Genomic DNA, 27167 nt, shown 5'->3' with positions numbered 1-27167 from the left:
CAATGTCTGATGGTCGTTCTTCTTACAATTTGAATCTCTCTCTTTGTTGTTCCTTCACATAATGCTAAAATGGGTTGCCATAGGCTGCAGCTATTTATTAATTTGTCTATTTGTAGAACAGTTTTACAAGAAGAACATAAACAGCAGTCTTTTCATTACTGCTTTGTATGTCCTTTTTGGTGACCCAACTTAAACACTGAGGTTTGGTTAACTTGAGACCCTAAACAAGCCTTGCATGATTGAATGGACAATGCTGTTTAGTCTGCAGGGGACAGAGCAGCTTTTAAAAGAAAAGGTCTAGGAGAAAAGAAGTGGTAAGAAAATATGTCAAGCTTGAAACCAAGAGATCAAAATGATCTTCAAACGAATCCTAAAAGTGAGAACATAATTGAAATCTTTAAACAAAAGCAAAGTCTTTTTACCACCAAAATTATTTCAATAGGAATAATGCACTGAAAACTCTCAATATGCAGATCTTAGATAATTAATGTATGTGCGTGCCAACCTATAAATGGTCGCTCTAGTGAAGTCATATACAGTGCATCTCCCAATGTCTTCTGGGTAAAATCCCTATTGTAAATTGAATAACAAAAAATGGTGTCACCGTATATGGCATCACAAAATAATGATAAACAAATTCTACCTTTTTTTTAGTTGGCTTTAAACATAAAACTAGTGGCAAAAATTGATTCTTGAGGTAAAAAAACCTAAAAAAAGATTAAGAAAACACATACAAATTTAATAAATAACATCCATCATAACACCTGCAATATAATGCATCCCATCCATGATAGGTTCCTAACCTGTACCCAGTCTTGGTGGGAGGTGCTATGTCCCATGGTTCTAGAATACTAGAATCTAGAACTACAACTAATATGCTTAAGAAAATGAAGAGACATAGCTCTCTGGAAATGTGTAATGGGGAGTGCACTTTATAAGAATACATTTCACAGAATTGTAAAATAAACCTCTTTGTACGGCAGGCATTGAAATTATGTCACAAGCATTCCATTCATTAGTTGCTTATGGAGTCCCTCATCAACACCCTTAAAAAATCAATGTTCAAAACTTGAATGTTTAGATTTACATTATAAAACTAAAATCAAACCATAACAACAAGCAGAGTATGAAATAAACAAAACACAATAACAATGTAAAAAATAACAGACATTTATCTCTCTCATTAAGCCTATCTATTCAAGTTGAGGGTCATGGGGCCAGAGCATATCTCAGCTGCACTGATAAACAATATATTGTATTTAGCAATGTCAGGTCATGTAGTAACTATATTTTTTTACATGTGGAAAACATTAGGCAAAACCATTCAAAGACACATTACAATAAAAATTGTTCATTTGATTTATAGCACAGCACCAAGTCCACTATCTCACCCACTCACATGCAGAAGCATAAAGCAGATCTTCTTATATTTGTGCACAGTGAACGGTATGTCACTCCTAATATCCATAAACATCTGATTCTTATAGGCAGATTACCTCACTCACTTTTAAAAGGAGGTCCTTTTTGGGAGGTCAAATAATTGCTGATTTCCTAGTGTGCTTCAGAAAGTTCTAGCAATAAATTTTTCTGCAATAGACTGTGAAAAACCTATAAAAAGGCGAGATTACTTGACAAAGTGTACCATTTGTCTTTTAAGCACCAAGGAACAAGGAGGTGTCAAATAGCACTCAGTCATGACAATGTATTGTCACTGCCAAATGCCTAGTTGAAACGCATTAGATTTCTGAATGGAAGTATAACAATTATGACAATTTATTATCCCCCTTTCACTGGTGGCAGAGTGTATGATTGACTGTGAGAATGTATTTGAAAAACAGAGATAATAGATTTCTGCCTCACCTTTTATTGATGCTCTTCAATATAAATTGTGGACTTTTTAGGCAAAAAAAATGTATTTCATACTTGTAAAGCTTCATTTTTAACTTTTTTTGTTTACAGTAATGAATGGCACAGGGTCTACTGCCTCTCAGATCCAGAAACTTGGGTGTGGTTTCCAGCCCAGCATGTCTTTATGTGGAGTTTAAATGCTCTCCCTATGTCAGTGAGGACTTTGTCAAGGTACTCAACTTTCTTCCCACATTCCAGAGACACACAAATAAGGTTCACTTGTAACTGTAAATGAGTGAGGTAGGGTTGTGTGTCAATGTGGCCTGTGTGACTATTGGGGTAAATTCTTACATTGTACTCAAGGGTGGTCACATTGCATGGGATTAAAAGGGTTAATAAAACAGAAGTAAGAAACTGGTTCCGTTTTTAACATAATAGTCGAAAGCTAAAATTAAATAAACCTGAATGGTTAGTCACTTAATCCAGTTCAGGGTTGCACGTAGCTATAAACTATGCTAGCAACATGAGGTGCAAGACAGGATTCAGGTTGGATGGATACCAGTCCATTGCAGAACCTACCCACATTTACATGAAAGGACATGGCACACTGAATCTAAGAAGTTGCAGTGCTGACCACTTCATGACAGTACTATCCAGGTACAATACAGTGGTGTGAAAAACTATTTGCCCCCTTCCTGATTTCTTATTCTTTTGCATGTTTGTCACACAAAATGTTTCTGATCATCAAACACATTTAACCATTAGTCAAATATAACACAAGTAAACACAAAATGCAGTTTGTAAATGGTGGTTTTTATTATTTAGGGAGAAAAAAAAATCCAAACCTACATGGCCCTGTGTGAAAAAGTAATTGCCCCCTGAACCTAATAACTGGTTGGGCCACCCTTAGCAGCAATAACTGCAATCAAGCATTTGCGATAACTTGCAATGAGTCTTTCACAGCGCTCTGGAGGAATTTTGGCCCACTCATCTTTGCAAAATTGTTGTAATTCAGCTTTATTTGAGGGTTTTCTAGCATGAACAGCCTTTTTAAGGTCATGCCATAGCATCTCAATTGGATTCAGGTCAGGACTTTGACTAGGCCACTCCAAAGTCTTCATTTTGTTTTTCTTCAGCCATTCAGAGGTGGATTTGCTGGTGTGTTTTGGGTCATTGTCCTGTTGCAGCACCCAAGATCGCTTCAGCTTGCGTTGACGAACAGATGGCCGGACATTCTCCTTCAGGATTTTTTGGTAGACAGTAGAATTCATGGTTCCATCTATCACAGCAAGCCTTCCAGGTCCTGAAGCAGCAAAACAACCCCAGACCATCACACTACCACCACCATATTTTACTGTTGGTATGATGTTCTTTTTCTGAAATGCTGTGTTCCTTTTACGCCAGATGTAACGGGACATTTGCCTTCCAAAAAGTTCAACTTTTGTCTCATCAGTCCACAAGGTTTTTTCCCAAAAGTCTTGGCAATCATTGAGATGTTTCTTAGCAAAATTGAGACGAGCCCTAATGTTCTTTTTGCTTAACAGTGGTTTGCGTCTTGGAAATCTGCCATGCAGGCCGTTTTTGCCCAGTCTCTTTCTTATGGTGGAGTCGTGAACACTGACCTTAATTGAGGCAAGTGAGGCCTGCAGTTCTTTAGACGTTGTCCTGGGGTCTTTTGTGACCTCTCGGATGAGTCGTCTCTGCGCTCTTGGGGTAATTTTGGTCGGCCGGCCACTCCTGGGAAGGTTCACCACTGTTCCATGTTTTTGCCATTTGTGGATAATGGCTCTCACTGTGGTTCGCTGGAGTCCCAAAGCTTTAGAAATGGCTTTATAACCTTTACCAGACTGATAGATCTCAATTACTTCTGTTCTCATTTGTTCCTGAATTTCTTTGGATCTTGGCATGCTGTCTAGCTTTTGAGGTGCTTTTGGTCTACTTCTCTGTGTCAGGCAGCTCCTATTTAAGTGATTTCTTGATTGAAACAGGTGTGGCAGTAATCAGGCCTGGGGGTGGCTACGGAAATTGAACTCAGGTGTGATACACCACAGTTAGGTTATTTTTTAACAAGGGGCAATTACTTTTTCACACAGGGCCATGTAGGTTTGGATTTTTTTTCTCCCTAAATAATAAAAACCATCATTTAAAAACTGCATTTTGTGTTTACTTGTGTTATATTTGACTAATGGTTAAATGTGTTTGATGATCAGAAACATTTTCTGTGACAAACATGCAAAAGAATAAGAAATCAGGAAGGGGGCAAATAGTTTTTCACACCACTGTATATGTTTATCATAAACTAGAGAAATAAATGAAGGAATAAGAAGTGTACCATTCCACAACACATTTCTCACTCTGCTGATTTAACTGTAATTATATAGGTTCACCAAGGTTGACTGACTGTCCCCAACTGCCCCCCAAGGAGACATTAGAAGAGAAATGTCCGCTGCCAAATTCCCTCTTTTAGTTATTTTTTACTACATGGAAGGGGTATGGTGACTTTATTCTAACCCAAGGTCACAGAGTTAATTTTTGATGACGTCCTCAAGAAAGGAAAATCAAAAATATTACACACATCTGAATTGGTAGAATGAAAGTAGTAAGACGCCATAGAATTAAAAATAATGTATTTAATTTGCACCAAACTCTGCCGTTAGATTGAAAAACAGGTTAGGCCAAAAACCTGCAGAAATTGAGACACCTCAGGAAAGAAGACTGGAATACAAAATTTAGAATAGTAAAATGTTCCTGGCCTTATGCTTCATATAATTAGAACGCCATCCCCATGCTTGTTGAGAATATCTGAAATATCAATTTCAGTTTGTCTCAAACTATTATCATACAGTGTTCTTTACAGTGGCATAACTCACAAAACTATGCCCAACTTCTAACTATTGTGACCACACAATATACGTGAACTACATCATAATTCATATTTAGACTATACTGTAGATACAGTTAATACAATATATTTCAAATATAACTGAAATACATTCCATCAGTATAGGCGGAAGCCACCACAGCAGCTATGAAAGTTGTGTTGGAAGAGAATCCTTAGAAGGTGCTAGTGGTTTCCTTTCACACCTAGCCTAAGAGATGCCAAGTTACAAGTCACCATGTCACCATATGTCCTTTGATGGGTGAGCTGGTCACTTTTCTTAAAAACAGAAATCCATTTGTTTGGTTCTGGTTAAGTCCTCCTCTTGAACCTCATGATAAGTAAGTCTTTACTTTATGTAATCTTTAGATCAATTCATTCATTCATTTTCTGAACATTATTTGTTTAAAGGGTCACAGAGGACTTAAACCCAACATGCACTTGGGGTAAGGAAGGAGACATCCCTGAAAAGAGTTTATGTTCGTGAAAATAGCCACACTCACAAATACAGGACAAATTTAGTGTTACAAATCAATGTTCCATGGGATGGAAAAGATGTAGGAAGAATACAGTACAGATTTATTCTCTGTATCTCATATTAAATATTAAAACTAGTACAGAAAAATAGCATGGTTGTGTACTACTGCTTGTCAGTGAATGAAGACTGGGTTTGAATCCATGATTTCACATATTTTTTATGCCCATATACCTTTTTTTGTAGGTACCCCTGTAATCTTTTCACATCCCAAAGATGTATATGTTAGTTTAATTGATGACTAAACTGCTCCACGTAAGTGATGCTTTATGTGTCCTTGAGTATGCAGGATTGGTTCCTGCTTTGCACTTGATATTGCTAGGATGAGCTCCAGCCCTTGAGGTGAATTAATCAAATACATAGAATTGCATAAATGTTATTTCTCTGCTATGTAGAAGGGCATGATAGAATATCTGTTCTGAATAAAATGTAGCATGGTATTTCTTATTGATCTGTAATTTAAACATTGTAAGAATATACAATAAAATATATCAGTGACAAGAAAAATTCTACCCTGTAAACTCTCAGTTTTGAAAGTGAAACTGAACAAACATTTGGCAATAATAAAATAGAAAAAAAACACAGAGGATGCTGAGTTCATGCCATCTGGTATTCAGGGAGAATTACATGGATTTGTGACAAGAACATTTGTGCAAAATGCATCCGAGTACCCCATTAGGCATCTAAATTGGAAAAAGAAATGCAAATTCTAATGGACACCACAGCAGAGCTCAGACGGTCACATCCCAATGTCTGAATCTAAGTTGTCGACACACTGTACAACATATGTTCCAGTGTAAACACTAGCATTACCACAAAAGAAAAAGGTCACTTTGACTTTCACTACAGCTGTGAGGTAGAGAATCATTGGAGACTTATCAACTCCTTGTTTTTCTGACACAAAGTTTATGAATACAATGTTTCAAAAAGTTAAATATCTTGTTTGCAGTTTGAAAATGAGAAAGTAATTGAAACCTTCTTACTGCATAAATCCTTACAGGTTCACCTTTAGAGGCCTAGCCTATTCCTCGAGTTAACTGCATGATTTCATATGCATCTTCCTCTCGCAACCTACTACATATTATTGCCAGAATCTTTTTATGGCTACTGTTTGATCATTGAGGAGGAGGCGGAATAGAATGAAGACAAATGTTTTCTCTCCTTATTCTTCTTTATTAAAATATCACCGAGGATACAACTAACAAAATACGGCTTCTGAAAAGTGGAGGGCATTGGGTGTATGGCTGGGTTTTCCTTGGCATGGGGTCATAGCCATATGCCCAATGTAACACTCTCCTGAATGGCTAGCTATGCCCAACCCAAGAATACACTTTCCATATGCTACTCATGGAGGACAACCTATGACTTCTGTCTTTCAGTTTTTTTAACCATTTGACAATTACAGCTGTTTTCTGGTAAATTTTTTGTTACATGTTCATAAAAATATGACAGCTTTCACTTCCATTTATGAAATTGTAGCAGCAACAGAAAAGAGACAATGTGAGCTATCTTGATTTGTTTTGGACAGGTGTGAGTTGTATTGATTTAGCTTCATCTCGAAATCTAAAAACAAACTGAACAAAAGTGTCATCTCAAGTCTTTTGCCTGCACAGCAATCATGTTAATTATTAAAAACATCAGATTAAAATTTTATTTTCAGTTGTCCTTTATAGCCAAGTGCAACACAAATACTTTAGAAGAATAATTTATATTATCCATCCATCCATTTTCTAACCTGCTGAATCCGAACACAGGGTCACAGGCGTCTGCTGGAGCCAATCCCAGACAACACAGGGCGCAAGGCAGGAACCAATCCACTGCAGAATTTATGTTATTGTTACAATAAAATATATTTGTTTGTATATTTTCTGAAACTGCTCTTTTCTTTACAAGGTTGATAGAAGAAAGAGGCCATTCCAGCAGCATCAGGTACAAGACAGGAATGCACACCATTGTTATTACAATTGTTATTTACTATTAATTTATGTAAGTTTTAACTAGTGTTCAGTACAGGTTTACCCTTTTACTTTCTCTTAACTCTGCCATGATAGGCGTTAACTTTATGAAAGAGAGAGGTGGGATCTCAAAATAGAGGGCTGGATTAATAAACCTTCATATATATTTTTCAAGAAAATGAATGCATTAAAATCATGGAAAATGTCACCAGATACACAATACAGCTGTAGGAAAGGAAAGTGAATTCTAACTTGCTCACCCAGGGAGAGCCATAATAATGTGGAAAGAAGGAAAGATTTAACTCAGTTAATCAATTATTGGTCTTGTCTTCGGCAATGTTGTTAATTGATTAAATAATTTGATAAGGCTTCTACATTATTTTCTTTTTCTTTCTCTGCTGTAAGAAGCAGGTATCCATCCTTTAGACTGAAGCACACTCGTTTTAAGAACAGAGTAATACAAAATATTGATAATACATGGAATATAGATATATGATAACTGTATATACTGTAGATAAATTGATGTATAAGTCAGTTGGCAGCCAGAGTAGACAGACAAACATAAAACACAGAAGTGGCAGGCTATTTACTTGATATTTAGTGTTCCAATTTAACTTGGCACATATAAATAGTTTTGTGATACCCGGTGTTGTGTGAAATTGTTGCTTTGTTGTTTCTCCGTGATCAAGTAGAGGATTTTTCTTACATCGGAGTACACTCTTTCTCTTTGCTGTGTGATCCTTTATCTGTGTTGTCCAGTGCTTTCCTCAGATAGGCCCTCTGCTGTATTGTCTGCAACTTTATTGGGAAAAACATTTCCCTTTCTTTCACAAGAGTTTAGAAGTTGAAGTTTTATTCTTGAATTAATGCCTACTGTGGCGGACCGCTGGGGGACATGCCAGGCCGAGACATCTGGAAGGACCCGGAGAGGGACTATACCTCCCCTGGGCCACGAGAGGGCAGCCACCCCGGTTTGTATGGGGGCCACGGGAACGGTTTACAGCATTTACAGCATTTTGTTCTTTCTTGAGTCCATTTTGTGCCTTCTGGATCAAGACGTTTGCAGAGGACCTCTGGAAAGATGTCAGTTCAACTCTGAATTACATCTTTGTTATTAGTTGAAGTACCCCCATAGCAACAGCATAGCTAAAGGAGACAACAATGAAATCAGCCAGCTTGTTTATGAAGATCCTGCATGTTAAGTCAATAGTGGAGTTCAAAGTGCAAGGGCTGGTTCTTTATAAAATACAAACTTACATGTATAAGATTCTGTAATATAATTTCATAGATTTACAGCATTTAGATTCATTTTTATGAGTGAATTCCTAAATGTCAAAGTAGTTACACTGGCGTGCTAATGCAAGGAAACAATGGCAGGGCATTTCTTATGTGTGTTTTTCATTTATTTTGTAAATTTATATGTTTAGATTAGATTATGCTTTTGCCCAAAATCTTTTTTAATGCTACTGTTGTATACATAAACAATGAACATCTGCTACAAAGCTCATATTTTTGGACTATAACAATTAAATACAGGGCCGAACATTTTAGGTTGTCAAAAGAATCTCAGGAAGAAAACTTGCAACAAACTGAGACATGCAGTATAAGAGACAGGGTCTGACATGAATAAAGAAAGAGAAAAGAACACTCATACTGGTAAAAGGAAAGTAAAAAGATGCAAGTGTGAAAATAAGGGAGTGGTCAGTTCTGTATGTGTAGGGAGTGATTTGAAAATGTAATCTCAAAGGCCACTGAGGCGAGACAGAGGGAGAGAGAGGGAGAAAGAAAACAGAAAAGATTTCCAAGACAACCAGAAATGGCTTCAGTGTCTTACACTTTAATCTGGGACAGAATAATATGCATCACTGAAATGTATAACATGTTTATCCATTAATTTTCCAAGTTTGATTGCTTTCTAGTAAAACCGCCAATCTTGTTGTAACAGTAGTATTAGTAGTACTCATAGCATTGTCCTGTGTACAAAGTACAGCAAAGTTCTTACTTTAATGTCTGACCAACATGCAACACATCACAGCTCTCCAATACTATGACAAATAAGAATGTATTAAAATAAAGAACTTCATTGTAGTTAAGAGAAAACACAAATATGATTTCAGATGTACTCTTTACTCCTGGGTCTATGCTTACATTACCTACAATCGTGGGAAAAAGCCCTGAGAAAAACTCCAGTACAGTTGATCTATTTAATGAAAAATATATAGACCCTGCCACACACTGTATAGGGGTGTGTTAACTGAACAACACCAGTCAACTCAGTAACATATCATGAATAATGTGATGAAATTGAAGTTTCCATTGGACTATACCAAAAGCCCTCGGAACAAGAATCTTCCACAAAGCATCAATAGAAATAAGAGGACTGGGGAGTGAGCAATTGGGGGCAATAATCCATTGTGCAATTACAGTGTTCAAAGATCCATCCATCCATCCATCCTCTTATCCAAGATCAGGTCGCGGGGGCAGCAGCTTGAGCAGAGATGCCCAGACTTCCCTCTCCCTGGCCACTTCTACTAGCTCTTCTGGGGGAATCCTGAGGTGTTCACAGGCCAGCCAAGAGACATAGTCCATCCAGCGTGTCCTGGGTCTTCTCCGAGGCCTCCTCCCGGTTAGACGTGCCTGGAACACCTCACCAGGGAGGCATCCTAATCAGATGCCCGAGCCACCTCATCTGACTCCTCTCGATGCGGAGGAGCAACGGCTCTACTCTGAGCTCCTCCTGTATGACAGAGCTTCTCACCCTATCTTTAAGGAAAAGCCCAGACACCCTGCAGAGGAAACTCATTTCAGCCGCTTGCATTCACAATCTCGTTCTTTCGGACACTACCCACAGCTCATGACCATAGGTGAGAGTAGGACTGTAGATTGACCGGTAAATTGAGAGCTTTGCCTTTCGGCGCAGCTACTTTTTTACCATGACAGACCGATGCAGAGCCCGCATCACTGCAGATGCCGCACTGATCCGCCTGTCGATCTCTTGCTCCATTCTTCCCTCACTCGTGAACAAGATCCCGAGATACTTGAACTCCTCCACTTGGGGCAGGATCTCGCTCCCAACCCTGAGAGGGCACTCCACCCTTTTCCGGCTGAGGACCATGGTCTCGGATTTGGAGGTGCTGATTCCCATCCCAGCCGCTTCACACTCGGCTGTGAACCGATCCATTGAGAGCTGAAGATCACAGCCTGATGAAGCAAACAGGACAACATTATTTGCAAAAAGCAGTGACCCAATCCTGAGCCCACCAAACCTAACCCCCTCAATGCCCTGGGTGCGCCTTGAAATTCTGTCCATAAAAGTTATGAACAGAATCGGTGACAAAGGGCAGCCCTGGCAGAGTCCAACTCTCACTGGAAATGGGTTTTACTTACTGTCGGCAATGCGGACCAAGCTTTGACTCCGTTTGTACAGGGACCGAACAGTCCTTATCAGGGGGTCCTGTACCCCATACTCCCGGAGCACCCCCCACAGGATTCCCCAAGGGACATGGTCAAACGCCTTTTCCAAGTCCACAAAACACATGTAGACTGGTTCGGCAAACTCCCATGCACCCTCCAGGACCCTGCCAAGGGTGGAGAGCTGGTTCACTGTTCCACGACTAGGATGAAAACCACACTGTTCCTCCTGAATCTGAGGTTCGACTATCTGACGGACTCGCATCTCCAGTATCCCCGAATAGACTTTTCCAGGGAGGCTGAGGAGTGTGATCCCTCTGTAGTTGGAACACACCCTCCGGTCCCCCTTCTTAAAGAGGGGGACCACCACCCCGGTCTGCCAATCCAGAGGCACTGTCCCCGATATCCATGCGATGTTGCAGAGGCGTGTCAACCAAGACAGTCCTACAACATCCAGAGCCTTGAGGAACTCCGGGCGTATCTCATCCACCCCCAGGGCCCTGCCACCAAGGAGTTTTTGACCACCTCGGTGATCTCAGTCCCAGAGATGGGACAGCCCACCTCCGCGTCCCCAGGTTTTGCTTCCTCATTGGAAGGCATGTTAGTGGGATTGAGGAGGTGTTCGAAGTACTCCCCCCGCCGACACACAACGTCACGAGTCCCCACTATACACCGTGTTAACACTGCACCACTTCCCACTCCTGAGACGCCAGATGGTGGACCAGAATCTCCTTGAAGCCGTCTGGAAGTCGTTCTCCATGGCCTCCCCAAACTCTTCCCACGCCCAAGATTTTGCCTCAGCAACCACCAAAGCCACATTCCGCTTGGCCTGTCAGTACCTATTAACTGCCTCCGGAGTCCCACAGGACAAAAGCATCCTGTAGGAGTCCTTCTTTAGCTTGACGGCATCCCTCACCGCCGTTGTCCACCAACGGGTTCAGGGATTGCCGCCACAGCTCCAGTCATCCGCCTCAACAATAGAGGCACGGAACATGGCCCATTCGGACTCAATGTCCCCCACCTCCCGGAGTTCTGCCGGAGGTGGGAGTTGAAGCTACTTCTGACAGGGGACTGCCAGACATTCCCAGCAGACCCTCATAATACCTCCTTCTTGAGCTGCCACCTTATTGTGGTGGAGGGGTTTGCGTGTCCCAATGATCCTAGGAGCTCTGTTGTCAGGGGCTTTATGCCCCTGGTAGGGTCACCCAAGGCAAACCGGTTTAGGTAAGGGACGAGACAAAGAGCGGTTCAGAAAACCTCCTATGATGATTAAGAAATTTGGATGGCGTTTACCTTCACCCAGACGAGGGTCACCGGGGACCCCCTCTGGAGCCAGGCCTGGAGGTTGCGCTCGATGGCAAGCACCTGGTGGCCAGGCCAGAACCCATGGGGTTGGCCAGGCACAGCCCGAAGAGGCAACATGGGTCCCCCTTCCCATGGGCTCACCACCTGTAGGTGGGGCCAAGGAGGTTGGGTGCAGTGTGAGTCGGGTGGTGGCCGAAGGCAGGGACCATGGCGGTCCAATCCTCGGTTACAGAAGCTGGCTCTTGGGACGTGGAATGTTCAAAGATCCATTATACTCATTTCAACAGAAGTATGGAGTATGATAGAATTGAAAAATGTGAGATTAGTAATAATTTATCAGTTAAGCAAACAAAACAAATACAATTAAATAAAAGAACAGTTTCTCAATTTAGAGAAGGCAATATTTTTGATCATAAATTCAGGAATACCTTAGTGGTATCATGGAATATTCAAGTTTGAGTCATTCAAAAGCAACTTAAAGTTAGGGTCATAGTTTGTTCCTGCAAATGCACCCACATTAACCTCATTACAATGGACATTAATATACTGTAGGTTTTATAAAGAGACAACTAACCTGCCCATAAAGTCATCCCTCTTTCCAGCATCCTTATCCCACACAGTGATATCAATCACACCCCCTTCTTCATCATACAAATGGAAATCAAACTGCTCTCTCCACTGGGGGTTCAAAGTTTTAGGCATTGTCTGCAAATAGAAAAACAAATAACATTATACTAATCTATAAGCAATACAATTTTTGACTAAATCAAAATAGTATCACAAAGTTTATTTTAGAATAGTTATGGACAGGCTATAATTTCTGCCTCAGACATGGTGGACACAAGAAAGGAGAAAGGGAAGCTCCATCTTCATTAAATGAAACAATAAAAATAATTTTCAACTTCTAACCTCTAAAGTAACGAATCACTATTCACCTCTAGTTCTAAAAGATCTTGATAATAACCCAATTTATTTAAAGAATGCCTTTCTTGAGCTTAAAGTGCTGAATAAGATCAAGATGCACTACAACTGCTTCCATAGATATGTTTTCCTAACTGGTGACTACAGATCAATATCAAACTGTGGACTTACATGTTTTATTGGATTATTCCTAGGTATGTTTTGCATGTTGCATTTAGCATATGGCTATTCAATTTCCCTCATATGCAACTTTCCTCCTGTAGGAAATACTGAGAATGCCCAGTTTGCTTTACTTTGGCATGACTGTTCTACTTAACCTCCTTAGCATGTTTACAAAACTGATTTTTTTTCAACAAGAAAAAAATATTATTACATGTAACAGTAGTAAAGGTATGTTGAGAGTTGACCCAACACTCTGTGCCTGCACTTGGTGAGGAGTGCTGCGCAAGAACACAGTAGTTTGAACTGTTGTAATGTAATTCTGAGGTGGCAATGATAGATTCACAATCTAGCTCTGTGAAGAGGATTACTTGTGTTCTGTTTTGTGTGTTGTATTTACCCCATTTTTTGTCACTCATTGCACACCCAACCTACCTAAAAGGGGATCTTTCTTTGAATTACTTTTCCCAAGATTTCTTCCTTTGTTTTGTTTTTTTTGGAGTTTTTTTTCTTGTCTTCTTAGGGAATCTAGGGCTCTGCTGTCAAAAAAACAGGGCCTGTTAAAGTCTATTGGGGCATTCGTTGTGTGATTTTGGGCTATACAAGAAATAAACAGTTGTTGTTGTTGTTGTATGTCTAGTATCCACTGCAGTACTGATGCAGATTTAGTATATGTTCTTTGTGTGAAATGTTTTAAAACAGTCACCAACGCACATCCCAACATCACAATTGGGACAGTAGAAGCATGTTTTTTGTGCACTTTTCTTTAAATATTTTTTCTGTTACTTGCGCATGAGATGGTAGCATGTCAGTGCCTGTTCCTCATGATGGACACACCCATTGTGTTACTGTAGGCTGCTTCAGTGCAAGGCTTAGTGAGTTCCACATTTCCCTGACTTGAACATAAACAGTTGTTGGATTGTGAACAGTGCTTAGGGGGCTCATGTCTTTCTTGTCCTTGCACTTGATTGCAATTATTTTGGCTTTTTAACACACAAATACAGTCGCATCACAGTGAATCTTCAAGTGACCAAAGTTCCCACGCATATTACGTTGGTACAATGGGTAGGTTGTCCTATGCATAAATTGCACTCTCCATACACACGCTCTCATCTCTATGATGCAAGTCAGGCAATGGTTCCATTTCAATTTGCTCTAAAACTAGCTTACGGTTTTGCGTTCACTATTGTGTTTTTGGTTGAAGGCTTCACCCCACTCATGAAATTTAATTAGCTACCATAAAGTTACGATAAATGCAGAATGATTTCACCAATTAGATGACAGCAGAGTTTTCTGGCTTAAAACTGTAAAGCTGATCATTACACAACAACCCAAGTCTGACTCGGACTAAACTGTAATAACATAGAATCCCGAGCCGGTTAATTCCAAGGAGGTTAAGCTGGAAGTATGTATTTCACTGGTACTTAACTTCAGGGCCTCTGTTTGGAATGCATTTTATAGGTTCCATCTGATAAGGTCTGATCAGTGACAGGCAGATGACATCCAGGGATATCTTAGCATGGCATATTTTGCAACACTTGGTTAATGAACAGAGTCATAACTCTTTCTTTTACAACCTTAATGAAGAAAATGTTACAGTATACCAATTTCCTATAACCCCTAGGAATTAGGGGTCATAATTAAAAAGCCAGGCAGATAGCTAACAAAGAGCAGAAAGGCAAGTGCTTGCAAAGAGTAATAAAGGAAGGAGCGTATAATAACCAATTACAGACATATTAAACCTTTTGGCTGATAATTAGCATATTTCTGATCTGCTTTTTTCAAAATATTTTGTTTATTGCTCTGAGGCCATGTATTGCTGGGAGTATGGGAAGGTGTGTATAGAGGTATACTTGGGTTATGGTCATATACCTCTCATGTCATTCTAGCTTAGTTTTTCAAAAAAGTAGCAACCTAGAGCAAGAATTCTACATTCTTGAGAACTTTTAACTTTTTGATTTAATACTGTTTTGTTTCTTGACTATTTTCTACTTGTTTGTTTTGTCCTTTTGGTTTTGGCTATTGATGTGAAACAACTCAGCTAATTATTTAAAAATTTCAATTGGTTTGTCTATCAAGACAAAAAAAATAATATATCTCCCACTCTACTCAAACTCTTTCCAGGAAGATCCTTCAACTTTAAGAAGTGATTGTAATAGGTAAAATATAAAGAAAAAATAGGAGTTTACTTGTTTCCATGAGGGAACAAGAGTAAAAACAAATAGTACTTTATTAATTTCTTGAGGAAAATTACAGTGCAACTAGCAAAATCAAAACTTCATACATTATCACAATGAAAACACAAATTGCACAATGTACAGTACATAGCATACAAAGAATAAACCAGAATGTACAATAAACATGGAAGTGTACTACACAATATAAATATATTGCACACTCTCCAAGCACATTGCACTATTGCTCCATTATAGTTATTCATTTATCTACTCAAATGTACCTACCTTGCTTCTGTATTTTTGATGTCCAAGTCTAAATTTAACATAAGGATCACTAAAGCCATTGTTATCCATAGGCTTCAGATTGCGACCTTCTATGAGGCTGATGCTAACAATTCCCCTCCACAGCTGGGATTTTCTGTGCACCTCTGATAATCGCAAGCTCTGGCACTGGTGCTTCAAAAAAAGAAAAACCACAGCATTTACAAAGTGGATCACAATTTTGGTCAATAAAGTCAAACAACCATTATATTAAATAGTGTTTTTCCATAAAGTACTGTACTATATCCCAATTAGAAAGCAATTAACACAATTGTCCACACAAATATTGTTTCGGAGTACACACAAGTTAATTGATGTTTATGGTCACCGAGGTTTTTCAGAGATGAGAGACTGAAACCTTGTGATTCAAAAGCTACTTAGCTACTAAATGCCTGCCATATGCATATCAGTCAAAGAAGTGTTCACTGCAGAATAAAGGTAAAAGATACAATACAAAGGTCTTTCAGAGTGTAGAATTATATTATATATAAACTAAACATACAACAGTGCTTATTAATTCACAATGAAATAATATATTTTGGGTTTAATTCTCTTGTTCAGATGTTATATTAAACATTAACTAATAAACACTATAATACTTATCAAACATGTACTCAGTTGAGTGTTCTTACAGAATTCTTAGTAAGGTACTAGCTGATTAACTGGCTGAAATACTTTACATTGTATTAAACAATGAACAAAAGTTGGCAACAATGTCAAATCACCAGAAAATGTGCAAATACTAAAGCAATATGTAGTTATTTAATTTACATGATTTGATTATCATCAGTTTTATTGGAACTCTATGACTGCAATCCAAGAGTGTATCCAAATCAAAACATCACCGTTTTCTGCATGAAATGTATTACTAAAAGGGGTTAATTATCAAAAAAGTCTTAATGTACTTTCTGAAAATATGGTACACCCAAGCCTGGATTAAGACCCCTACAGGCCACGGGTGACTTAATGAATAGAGCTCCTTAATACAGAGTTGATAATACTATTAATAATGCAACACGATAATTCCCACTCTTGCTTTTGAGAGTGCATATTCGATCAGTCATCGAGCATGTCTCCTTGGTGATATGATCACGTGCAACCTAGTTCATTTCATCAAGCTGGGTGGAGAAGGAGTTTGGTGAAAAGGCCCCTTGTGTGAAAGACCCCTGGGCACGCACCTAGAACACCCTTATGGAAGATCTGCCCCTGAGTACCCAGAGTCCTCTGATTTCGAGTTTGTGTTCTTGTTTATTTCAGGTGCTTAGTCTAGCAATTGCCTATTTGTTATCCTCAAAAAATCTGATAAATATTACAAGTACATATAAGTTCTGTGTTGAGTATTGAACAAGATAGCATGAATCTTTCTGATTAACATGAGCTGTAGAGAAAAGTATTGTTTAAAATACTGCATCTCCAAAGAAATACACACTAATCAAGATATGCTGTTTATACACTGGTCAGTCTCAACATTAAAACGACCTGCCTAATATTGTGTTGGTCCCCTTCGTGCCACCAAAACAGCTTTGTGAACCATCAAGACATGGACTCCACAAGACCTCTGATGCCTTTGGTCTCTGGCACCAAGACATTAGTATTAGATCCATTAAGTCCTATAAGTTGTGAGGTAGGGGCCTCCATAGATCGGAATTTGTTTTTCTAGCACTTCCCACAAATGCTTGATCAGCCTGAGATCATGGGAACTTAGAGGCCAAGTCAACGTCTTGAACTCTTTTTCATGTTCCTCAAATCTTTACTGAACAATTTTTGTAGTGTGGCAGGGCACATTAACTTGCTGAAAGAGACCACTGCTGTCAATGAAGGGGTGTGTGAGGTCTGCAACAATCTTTAAGTAGGTGGTATTTGTCAAAGTAACATCCACATGAATTCCAGGACCCAAGGTTTCCTAGGAAATCATTGCCCACAGCATCACACTGTCTCTGCTGGCTTGCCTTTCACCAACACTTTCAACTTTCAAAATTCGACTTGATGTTTTTTTAGAAGAAATAATTGGATAGGACTGGTGAGCTTTGTTGGGCTGAATGGCCTATTCTCTTCTAGAGTGCTCTAATGTTCTAACAGGGCATCCTGCTGCCATCTGTTCCCCAGGTAGACAATGCTGTCCACATGATCTAAACAAAAATTTGATTCTTCAGACCAGGCCACCTTATTCCATTGTGCCATGGCACAGTTCTGACACTCACGTGCCCCTTGTAGATACCTTCAGCAGTGGACAGGGGTCAGCATGGGCAACCTAACTGGTCTGCATCTATACACCTCATACACTTGAAGCTGCCATGCCCTGTGTGTTCTGACACCTTTCTCTCATAAAGTTAGTTAGTTTTTGCTACAGTAGCTCTTCTGTGGGATGAGACAAGACAGGTTAGACTTTGCTAGCCATGCACAACAACTAGCCTTGGGCAGCCATGATGCTGTTACCAGTTCATTGGTTGTCCTTCCATGGACCACTTTTGGTAGACACTAACCACTGAATACTGGGAACACCCCACAAGAGATGCCATTTTGGAGATGTTCTGACCCAGTTGTCTGGCCATCACAATTGGACCCTTGTCGAAGTCGCTCAGATCCTTACACTTGACCTTTCTTTACTGCTTCCAACACATCACCTACAACAGCAGACTGTTCACTTGCTGCCTAATATATCCCAACCCCATGATAGGGGCTATAGTAACAAGATAATCAATGTTATTCCCTTCACCTCACAGTGATTTTACTGTTGCGTATGATCTGTGTATATACAGTGCATCCAGACAGTATTCACAGCGCATCACTTTTTCCACATTTTGTTATGTTACAGCCTTATTCCAAAATAGATTAAATTCATTTTTTTCCTCAGAATTCTACACACAACACCCCATAATGACAACGTGAAAAAAGTTTACTTGAGGTTTTTGCAAATTTATTAAAAATAAAAAAAGTGAGAAAGCACATGTACATAAGTATTCACAGCCTTTGCTCAATACTTTGTCGATGCACTTTTGGCAGCAATTACAGCCTCAAGTCTTTTTGAATATGATGCCACAAGCTTGGCACACCTATCCTTGGCCAGTTTTGCCCATTCCTCTTTGAGGCACCTCTCAAGCGCCATCAGGTTGTATGGGAAGCGTCAGTGCACAGCCATTTTAAGATCTCTCCAGAGACGTTCAATCGGATTCAAATCTGGGCTCTGGCTGGGCCACTCAAGGACATTCACAGAGTTGTCCTGAAGCCACTCCTTTAATATCTTGGCTGTGTGCTTAGGGTCGTTGTCCTGCTGAAAGATGAACCGTCGCCCCAGTCTGAGGTCAAGAGCGCTCTGGAGCAGGTTTTCATCCAGGATGTCTCTGTACATTGCTGTAGTCATCTTTCCCTTTATCCTGACTAGTCTCCCAGTCCCTGCTGCTGAAAAACATCTCCACAGCATGATGCTGCCACCACCATGCTTCACTGTAGGGATGGTATTGGTTTGGTGATGAGCAGTGCCTGGTTTCCTCCAAACGTGATGCCTGGCATTCACACCAAAGAGTTCAATCTTTGTCTCATCAGACCAGAGAATTTTCTTTCTCATGGTCTGAGAGTCCTTCAGGTGCTTTTTGGCAAACTCCAGGCGGGCTGCCATGTGCCTTTTACTAAGGAGTGGCTTCCATCTGGCCACTCTACCATACAGGCCTGATAGGTGGATTGCTGCAGAGATGGTTGTCCTTCTGGAAGGTTCTCCTCTTTCCACAGAGGACCTTTGGAGCTCTGACAGAGTGACCATCGGGTTCTTGGTCACCTCCCTGACTAAGGCCCTTCCCCCCTGATCGCTCAGTTTAGATGGCCGGCCAGCTCTAGGAAGAGTCCTGGTGGTTTCGAACTTCTTCCACTTATGGATGATGGAGGCCACTGTGCTCATTGGGACCTTCAAAGCAGCAGAAATTTTTCTGTAACCTTCCCCAGATTTGTGCCTCGAGACAATCCTGTCTCGGAGGTCTACTAACAATTCCTTTGACTTCATGCTTGGTTTATGCTCTGACGTGAACTGTCAACTGTGGGACCTAATATAGACAGGTGTGTGCCTTTCCAAATCATGTCCAATCAACTGAATTTACCACAGGTGGACTCCAATTAAGCTGCAGAAACATCTCAAGGATGATCAGGGGAAACAGGATGCACCTGAGCTCAATTTTGAGCTTCATGGCAAAGGCTGTGAATACTTATGTACATGTGCTTTCTCAGTTTTTTTATTTTTAATAAATTTGCAAAAATCTCAAGTAAACTTCTTTTACATTGTCATTATGGGGTGTTGTGTGTAGAATTCTGAGGAAAAAAATGAATTTAATCCATTTTGGAATAAGGCTGTAACATAACAAAATGTGGAAAAAGTGATGCGCTGTGAATACTTTCCGGATGCACTGTAAATGATTAAAAAAACTAAAGTAAACTACTAGCAATTAAACATTTGATATTTTAAAATAATCGTCCCAAATAAATAGTTTGGTTACTTTAGAACACATTATAAATCAATACATTGAACTGGTCGCAAATTTAGCATTGACTTGTGTTCTGCACAGTATTACAGTATAAATTTCTACAGAGATTTATTCATCTCAGCTGCAGCAATGGAGGTATACTACATGTATGTGAGAGGCACTGTAAACACTGTAAGGTATGATATATCTGACAAGAGAAGGCTGACTGGCAGAGACATGCAAGTGACCTTGTGTTTCAGCTGCCAGACAGGTTAGAATGAAAAAAAAACTGGCCCATCACCCATCCAGTCAAAGTATGAATGGCTCTACAATTGTACTGCAAAAAAGATTTAATTTCATTCAGGTGATCAAGTAATTATCTTAGTTCACATTTCCAATCTCATATGAATTACTGGCATGTTGGGAAGAGCCCTATGAAATTAAAGAGAAGAAAGGGAAGGTCAACTGCAGTGCAAAATGATGTATGCAAAAAGGAACAGCTTTATCGTGTCAATCTATTATGCTCCTGAACTCCAATAGATTAAGACATCAGAGGCTGATCTTCATTAACTGCATAGCTCTCAACAAATTTCCAGGTGTGGAAACTCTAATGATGTCCCCAAACAAGAATTCTCCATGAATATAAAATCAGATTGCATATATTGTGGATGACAAGCTTCTGTAGTTTTAATCAGTGCCATTGTGGAGAATATACAATAGACACAATGCTTGAGGTGTAGTGCTGGTGGTGCATGCCTTTATAATCCCAAGTGGCAAAAAACAGAATTACAAGAAATGAAAAAAAAAGAAAGATCTCTTGGTACATTTTCTACTGTACACTGTTTTCAAACTTCACTGTTCATGGTTATTCAGTAATTACCTTCACAAGTAGGTTTTTCATTCCGAAATCTACTCTGTTCCTATATATATTGAGAAGGTTAGAGGTGTACATGAACAACTTAACAAATATAAAAAGAAAAAGAAAAGTAATTCATTTAGCAGCTAATGTGAGTATTACATGCTTCAATTTGGATTACATGGGGCATTTGTGACATTCCAACATAGCACAATCAACGACTCTGCAGAAAATGTGATAAATGCTGGCTGTGATGATTACCTAAGGTCATTTCTGTGCTGCTAAACTAACTATAGTACATGGTTTAATCGACTAGCTGTATAGTTAAACTATTATTTATAATATATAGTATGCAAAACATAATGCAACAGATATCAATGGTTAAAAGCAATACTGAACTCTCCAAGAATCACAGCAATAAAGCGCATTTGTTTTTCTTAGGACAGACAAGGTATTATTTAGGGACCATATTATATTACAGAGTGGCCCATATTTATGTATATGACGTTTCACAGGTTGTAGCATTTAAACTACTGCGCAAAAAGTATAGAAAATGGCATCACTATGTAGCCTGAGAATGGGAGTAACGATAACCAGACATTGATGATCTGTGGTGGCAGCAAAATGTGGTGCGACAGTGTTTGAACTAAACATTCCTGCAATGCTGGATCGGCTGACACGGGCCTGTGGAATGGCCGGCTTGGTCTCCTGATTTGACCCCACCAGACTTTTTCCTGTAGGGTTACCTAAAAGACATGGTGTATCAACATCACATTACAATGTGGCTGAGCTATGTGCAGCTATCACAGAAGAATTTCATAGGATACCAGTACAGATGTGCCAAGCTGTCTGTGGCAATGTTGCTCTTCATCTTCAGGTATGTATCGATCTAGATGGTGCATTGATGGACCACGCCATGGAGAACAGGGGATGAATAAACTCTATCTATCTATCTATCTATCTATCTATCTATCTATCTATCTATCTATCTATCTATCTATCTATCTATCTATCTATCTATCTATCTATCTATCTATCTATCTATCTATCTATCTATCTATCTATCTATCTATCTATCTATCTATCTAAACATTTCAGGTTCTTAATGTTCATTTTCCATTATGTTACTTGATAATAACATTGGTAGTTTCCTGACAATAATACCTTTTCAATCATATACATAAATACGTTCCACCCTGTAATTATGAACAACCTAATGGATGATGTTGTTACTAGTGACCTTTGAGGGACAGCCAGTGTCCTTACCCAGCTGGATGCCTTTAAGATGAAAGTACAGGGGGAGACAGCTTATACAGTGCTTAGTCACCCTCGCAAGCGAGGCAAGCACATCGGCAAAACGAAAGCTCAGAGGATAGAGAAACTTGCTTAGTCGCTAATGCACAACCGATGTGATTGATTGATTGTAGTGCCAGAATCCATGTTTTCTAGGAGCCTGGGCTTTTTACAGCATGGGCTTACACAGCTAGTCACTTATAAATTTCTTTTAGTGTGTGAGTGTGTGTGTGTGTGAGTGTGTGCGTGTGTGTGTGTGTGTGTGAACTTGTCTGTGCATGCATTTAAGTATCTCAAAAACTAATCGAGTGAAATTTTTGCAAATCGTTATGCCTAGCTCTATGACTAAATGGAGCAGACTGCATAAATCCTACTTAAATTAAACAATTTCTATGGCAGTTATCATTGAAGATAGGTCAAACCATTTTTGAAGGATTTAGAATTACATACTGGAGCAAACAGGGCCAAAAAACAATAGGCCTGGAGCCTGTAACAAGACAAACATGATACAACTTTTTTGGAAATGATGGGTCAACTTATTCCAAAGTTATTGTTATACATATGTTTCCACAGAAACACACGCAAAGACAAAACACACAGACACCATACTAAAACCTTTTCTTGACATTTTGAATATCAGAGAATCAAAAACTAGACAGTAAATTTTTGACCACATCACCAAATTTCCATTTACATGGAAGTAAAATCTTGAAAACTGTTTACATATGTGGAGAATCTCTTAAATGTGTGAGACTGCTTTTCAAGTTCAGTCCTGGTGACCCCTGTAGCTGCCGGTTATTCTTCCAAAAAAGTTTCACAATTAGAGAGACTAACTGATCTTATTTTATTCTGCATTCAGAAAAACACATCAGTGTGTCACACCATGATGTGACAACCACAACACTTAATCCAGTGCCATTTGCTAAGTCACACCTGATATTGTGGATTCCAAAAACAAAAATCATTGGTGGGTTTCTCATTAAATATTTAGAGTTTACCAGCTAGGTTCTTTCTACTTCCTTCTTGTCTTGGACTTGGTTTTGGCAGTTGTTCATTTGACTTCCCAGTTACTTTACATTGGCATGTTATTTGGGTAATGTTTATATCCTGGTCCTTTTTTACTGTTCCCCTTTCAGCTTATTCTATTCAGATAGATAGATAGATAGATAGATAGATAGATAGATAGATAGATAGATAGATAGATAGATAGATAGATAGATAGATAGATAGATACTTTATTAATCCCAAGGGGAAATTTACATTCTCCAGCAGCAGCATACTGATACAAAAAAAAACCAATATTACATTAAAGATTGATAATAATGCAGGAAAAAACAGACAATAACTTTTTATAATGTTAACGTTTACCCCCCCGGTGGAATTGAAGAGTCGCATAGTTTGGTGGAGGAACGATCTTCTCAGTCTGTCAGTGAAGCAGGACAGTAACAGCAGTCTGTCGCTGAAGCTGCTCTTCTGTCTGGAGATGCCACTGTTTAGTGGATGCAGTGGATTCTCCATAATTGATAGGAGCCTGCTTAGCACCCGTCGCTCTGCCACAGATGTTAAACTGTCCAGCTCCATGCCAACAATAGAGCCTGCCTTCCTCACCAGTTTGTCCAGGCGTGAGGCGTCTTTCTTCTTAATGCTGCCTCCCCAGCACACCATCGCGTAGAAGAGGGCGCTCGCCACAACCATCTGATAGAACATTTGCAGCATCTTATTGCAGATGTTGAAGGATGCCAGCCTTCTAAGGAATTATAACCGGCTCTGTCTTTTCTTACACAGAGCATCAGTATTGGCAGTCCAGTCTAATTTATCATCCAGCTGCACTCCCAGGTATTTATAGGTCTGTACCATCTGCACACAGTCACCTCTGATGATCACGGGGTCCATGAGAGGTCTGGGCCTCCTAAAATCCACCAGCTCCTTGGTTTTGCTGGTGTTCAGGTGTAGGTGGTTTGAGTTGCACCATTTAAGTCATTGATTAGGTCCCTATACTCCTCCTCCTGCCCACTCCTGATGCAGCCCACGATGGCAGTGTCGTCAGCTAACTTTTGCACATGGCAGGACTCCGAGTTGTATTGGAAGTCCGACGTATATAGGCTGAACAGGACCGGAGAAAGTACAGTCCCCTGTGGCGCTCCTGTGTTGCTGACCACAATGTCAGACGTGCAGTTCCCACGCTGCACATACTGAGGTCTGTCTTTAAGATAGTTCACGATCCATGCCACCAGGTATGAATCTACTCCCATCTCTGTCAGCTTGTCCCTAAGGAGCAGAGGTTGGATTGTGTTGAAGGCGCTAGAGCAGTCTAGAAACATAATTCTTACAGCACCACTGCCTCTGTCCAAGTGGGAGAGGGATCGGTGTAGCATATAGATGATGGCATCCTCCGCTCCCACCTTCTCCTGATATGCAAACTGCAGAGGGTCGAGGGTGTGCTGAACGTGTGGCCTCAGGTGGTGAAGCAGCAGCCTGTCCATGGTCTTCATCACATGTGATGTCAAAGCAACAGGCTGGAAGTCATTCAGCTCACTAGGACGTGATACCTTTGGGACTGGGGTGATGCAAGATGTTTTCCAAAGCATCGGGACTCTCCCCTGTTCCAGGCTCAGGTTGAAGATGCGCTGTAGAGGACCTCCCAACTCCGATGCACAGACCTTCAGCAGTCGTGGCGATACACTATCTGGACCCGCTGCTTTGCTGGCACGATATTGTCTTGGTATAATATTCTTGGTATAACATAATATGAATGCTTTCAAACATGAATGAATTGAAGAAGTGTTTAAAGGAAGGGTGGGTCAAAACTTTTGGTATGAGAATACAGATGGGACATACTGTACCTACAGAAGCTAATTTGTAAATCACCAATTAACTTAACTGCATTAATTTAGACTTATAGGACTAACTTCAAACAAACACACAGTTAAACTGTGATTCCACAGAAACAATACCAATTTGGAAATTAGAAACAAAGTCAAAATGCTATGATGTGGCAATAATGCCACCTGTGTCACCATTTCAGAAGTCTTTTGTGTGCTTTGGATCTGCAAATCATTTGCATTATTTTTGAAATTTTTACAATATGTTTTTTCCACTGCTTCAGAATTTCATTGTGATGTGATGGAATGTGTTTTACTGAGATTGTCACCATTTTCTTATTTGCATTGCAACGGCCATGTTCTCAGTCATGCGAGGTATAGTTTACATAAAGGTGTCTGTCATTTTCCTTGGCCTATAAAAGATAACAACCCATAAGTCTCTGTATCCTTGTCTTTAATTTAATTTTGTGTTATCTCTATATATATCATATCCAATGTCTGTCTGTATGTTTGTCTGCTTTTCACGTGAGAACTACTTAACGGATTTAGATTGGGGTTTTTTTTCTACAATTTCTTGAACATTCTGGTTCATTTTGCAACCTTTCTCATCGCGCTAAGTATCATAGTTTGCTTACGGTACCAATTTATTTGTGCGAATCCAAGAGAGGAGAGACGCAGCGGGCCGAGAAGGGGGGGGCCTCCTCACTCACGCACCAGCCTCGGGGCGTATCTTACACCCGTTTAGCTAACGAACAAGAGAACTACTTAACGGATTTAGGTCGGATTTTTTTCAAGCATTTGAAAATCAGGTTGATATTTGATAGATCTTGCGACTTCTCTCATCACGCTAAGAATCATAGTTTGATTGCAGGAGCGATACATTCACGCTAATCTAAGACGGAGGCTGCAGGCTGAGGGGAGGGGGAAGCATGACGTCAGGAGTGGGGAGTCGGTCTACCTTTGTGTTTTGGAGAGTAAATTGCTTCCGCTTAGCTAGCGATACCTGTCTGTTTATCGATTTTTAAAGTTTGTCCTGTTTCACTACTATGCGGATGAAGCCGCCAGGAACGGTGAGTAGTAAATAATTCAAGGCAGTGTCAAATTTTTTAACCTTCTTTTTTAAATTTGATTTCTGTTTTGCATTCTTGTTTAGTCACGTGGTTTTATTTATTTATATTTTTTCTGGCTTAAGAAACCTTGCTTGTTCTTTGACCACATACTTGCTTTGTTATTTTTATAAAGCATCCAAAACTTTTTCCATGAACATCAATAACCACCTAGATGCTCATAAAATACTGTAAATAATATAAAATCAAGAATTAATTGAAGCCATTCCTAATTGTTAATAAAATATAAGTAGATTAAAATGGGGCATGTCTGGTAAATGCTGACATGAAGAGACGTATGCTTACTATATCAGAATCTTCTAATGTCATCAATTACAAAAGAACTGGCAATGAGGGTGGGAATGCTTACAGTATATGCTGCCTGGAAACTCTGCAAAATTTTCTTTTGTATAATTTGACAAACACCAGACCCATGATGAAGTAAAGCAACAAATTATTAGTTGTTCTACACTACATGTGTTTTGGGCAACACTGGCACCTCATTATAGAACTTGAGGTAAGGTACTCTTTTCGGAGAAAAATGTTGTTCTTCCTTTTAATCAACAAGGAAATTTCATCTGTGACTCACAGAAACATAAAAATGCCAAATGACAAAATTTGGAACAGATTCATCAAAATTACATACTCCATTAACAAACATAATGCTTAAACAAAAAAATACCACTACTTCAACTGATTACACATTATTCACTGTTTTGTATTGAACCCAGTCACACTGTGACAGTACTGCATGTGTTCAGCATATTGTTTCCATGATTAGAGTTTTAAAAATGGCCTTTAATTATTCTTTCTCTTTATTGTGCTTACCCATCTGGCTGGTTCTAAGATCACTGTGTGAGGAATTCACATTTTCGTTCAAGCATGTAAGCTTTATTTAGCAATTATTTAGTCAATTAGGCATTAAGAACAGAAGAACACGAAATGCCAAACTTAAAAGAAGTGGGTATGATGTAATTAATAGCTCAGGCAATTCCCTCATTACATTCTTCTTGACCCAGTTTACAACTTCAAAGCCTTTGTTATTGAAAGATTTTTCTCTATGGCAGGGTGTCTCCCATATGTTACTGTAACAATTAAACAAATATATCTGCCTTTGCCCTTTTGCTGTAAT

At 39.6% G+C, this 27167-nt stretch overlaps 1 protein-coding gene across 7 annotated transcripts in view; it reads right to left on the bottom strand.

The window, feature by feature from the left end:
• The window catches only part of mctp1a (multiple C2 domains, transmembrane 1a), an 890372-nt gene that overhangs the window by 411221 nt on the left and 451984 nt on the right, over nt 1-27167 (bottom strand). For all 7 annotated transcript variants that reach the window (XM_051929433.1, XM_051929436.1, XM_051929434.1 and 4 more), the window contains 2 exons: nt 15475-15645; nt 12507-12637 (listed from right to left, as the gene is read on the bottom strand). In XM_051929433.1, coding sequence (XP_051785393.1) covers nt 12507-12637; nt 15475-15645 — 302 coding nt within the window. The remainder of the gene's footprint in view (nt 1-12506; nt 12638-15474; nt 15646-27167) is intronic.

Source organism: Erpetoichthys calabaricus, chromosome 7, assembly GCF_900747795.2.
Source record: "Erpetoichthys calabaricus chromosome 7, fErpCal1.3, whole genome shotgun sequence".
In the NCBI taxonomy this organism is placed as follows: domain Eukaryota; kingdom Metazoa; phylum Chordata; class Cladistia; order Polypteriformes; family Polypteridae; genus Erpetoichthys; species Erpetoichthys calabaricus.
The sequence above is the reverse complement of the archived record's forward strand: the minus strand, read 5'-3'. Positions and strand labels throughout refer to the sequence as shown.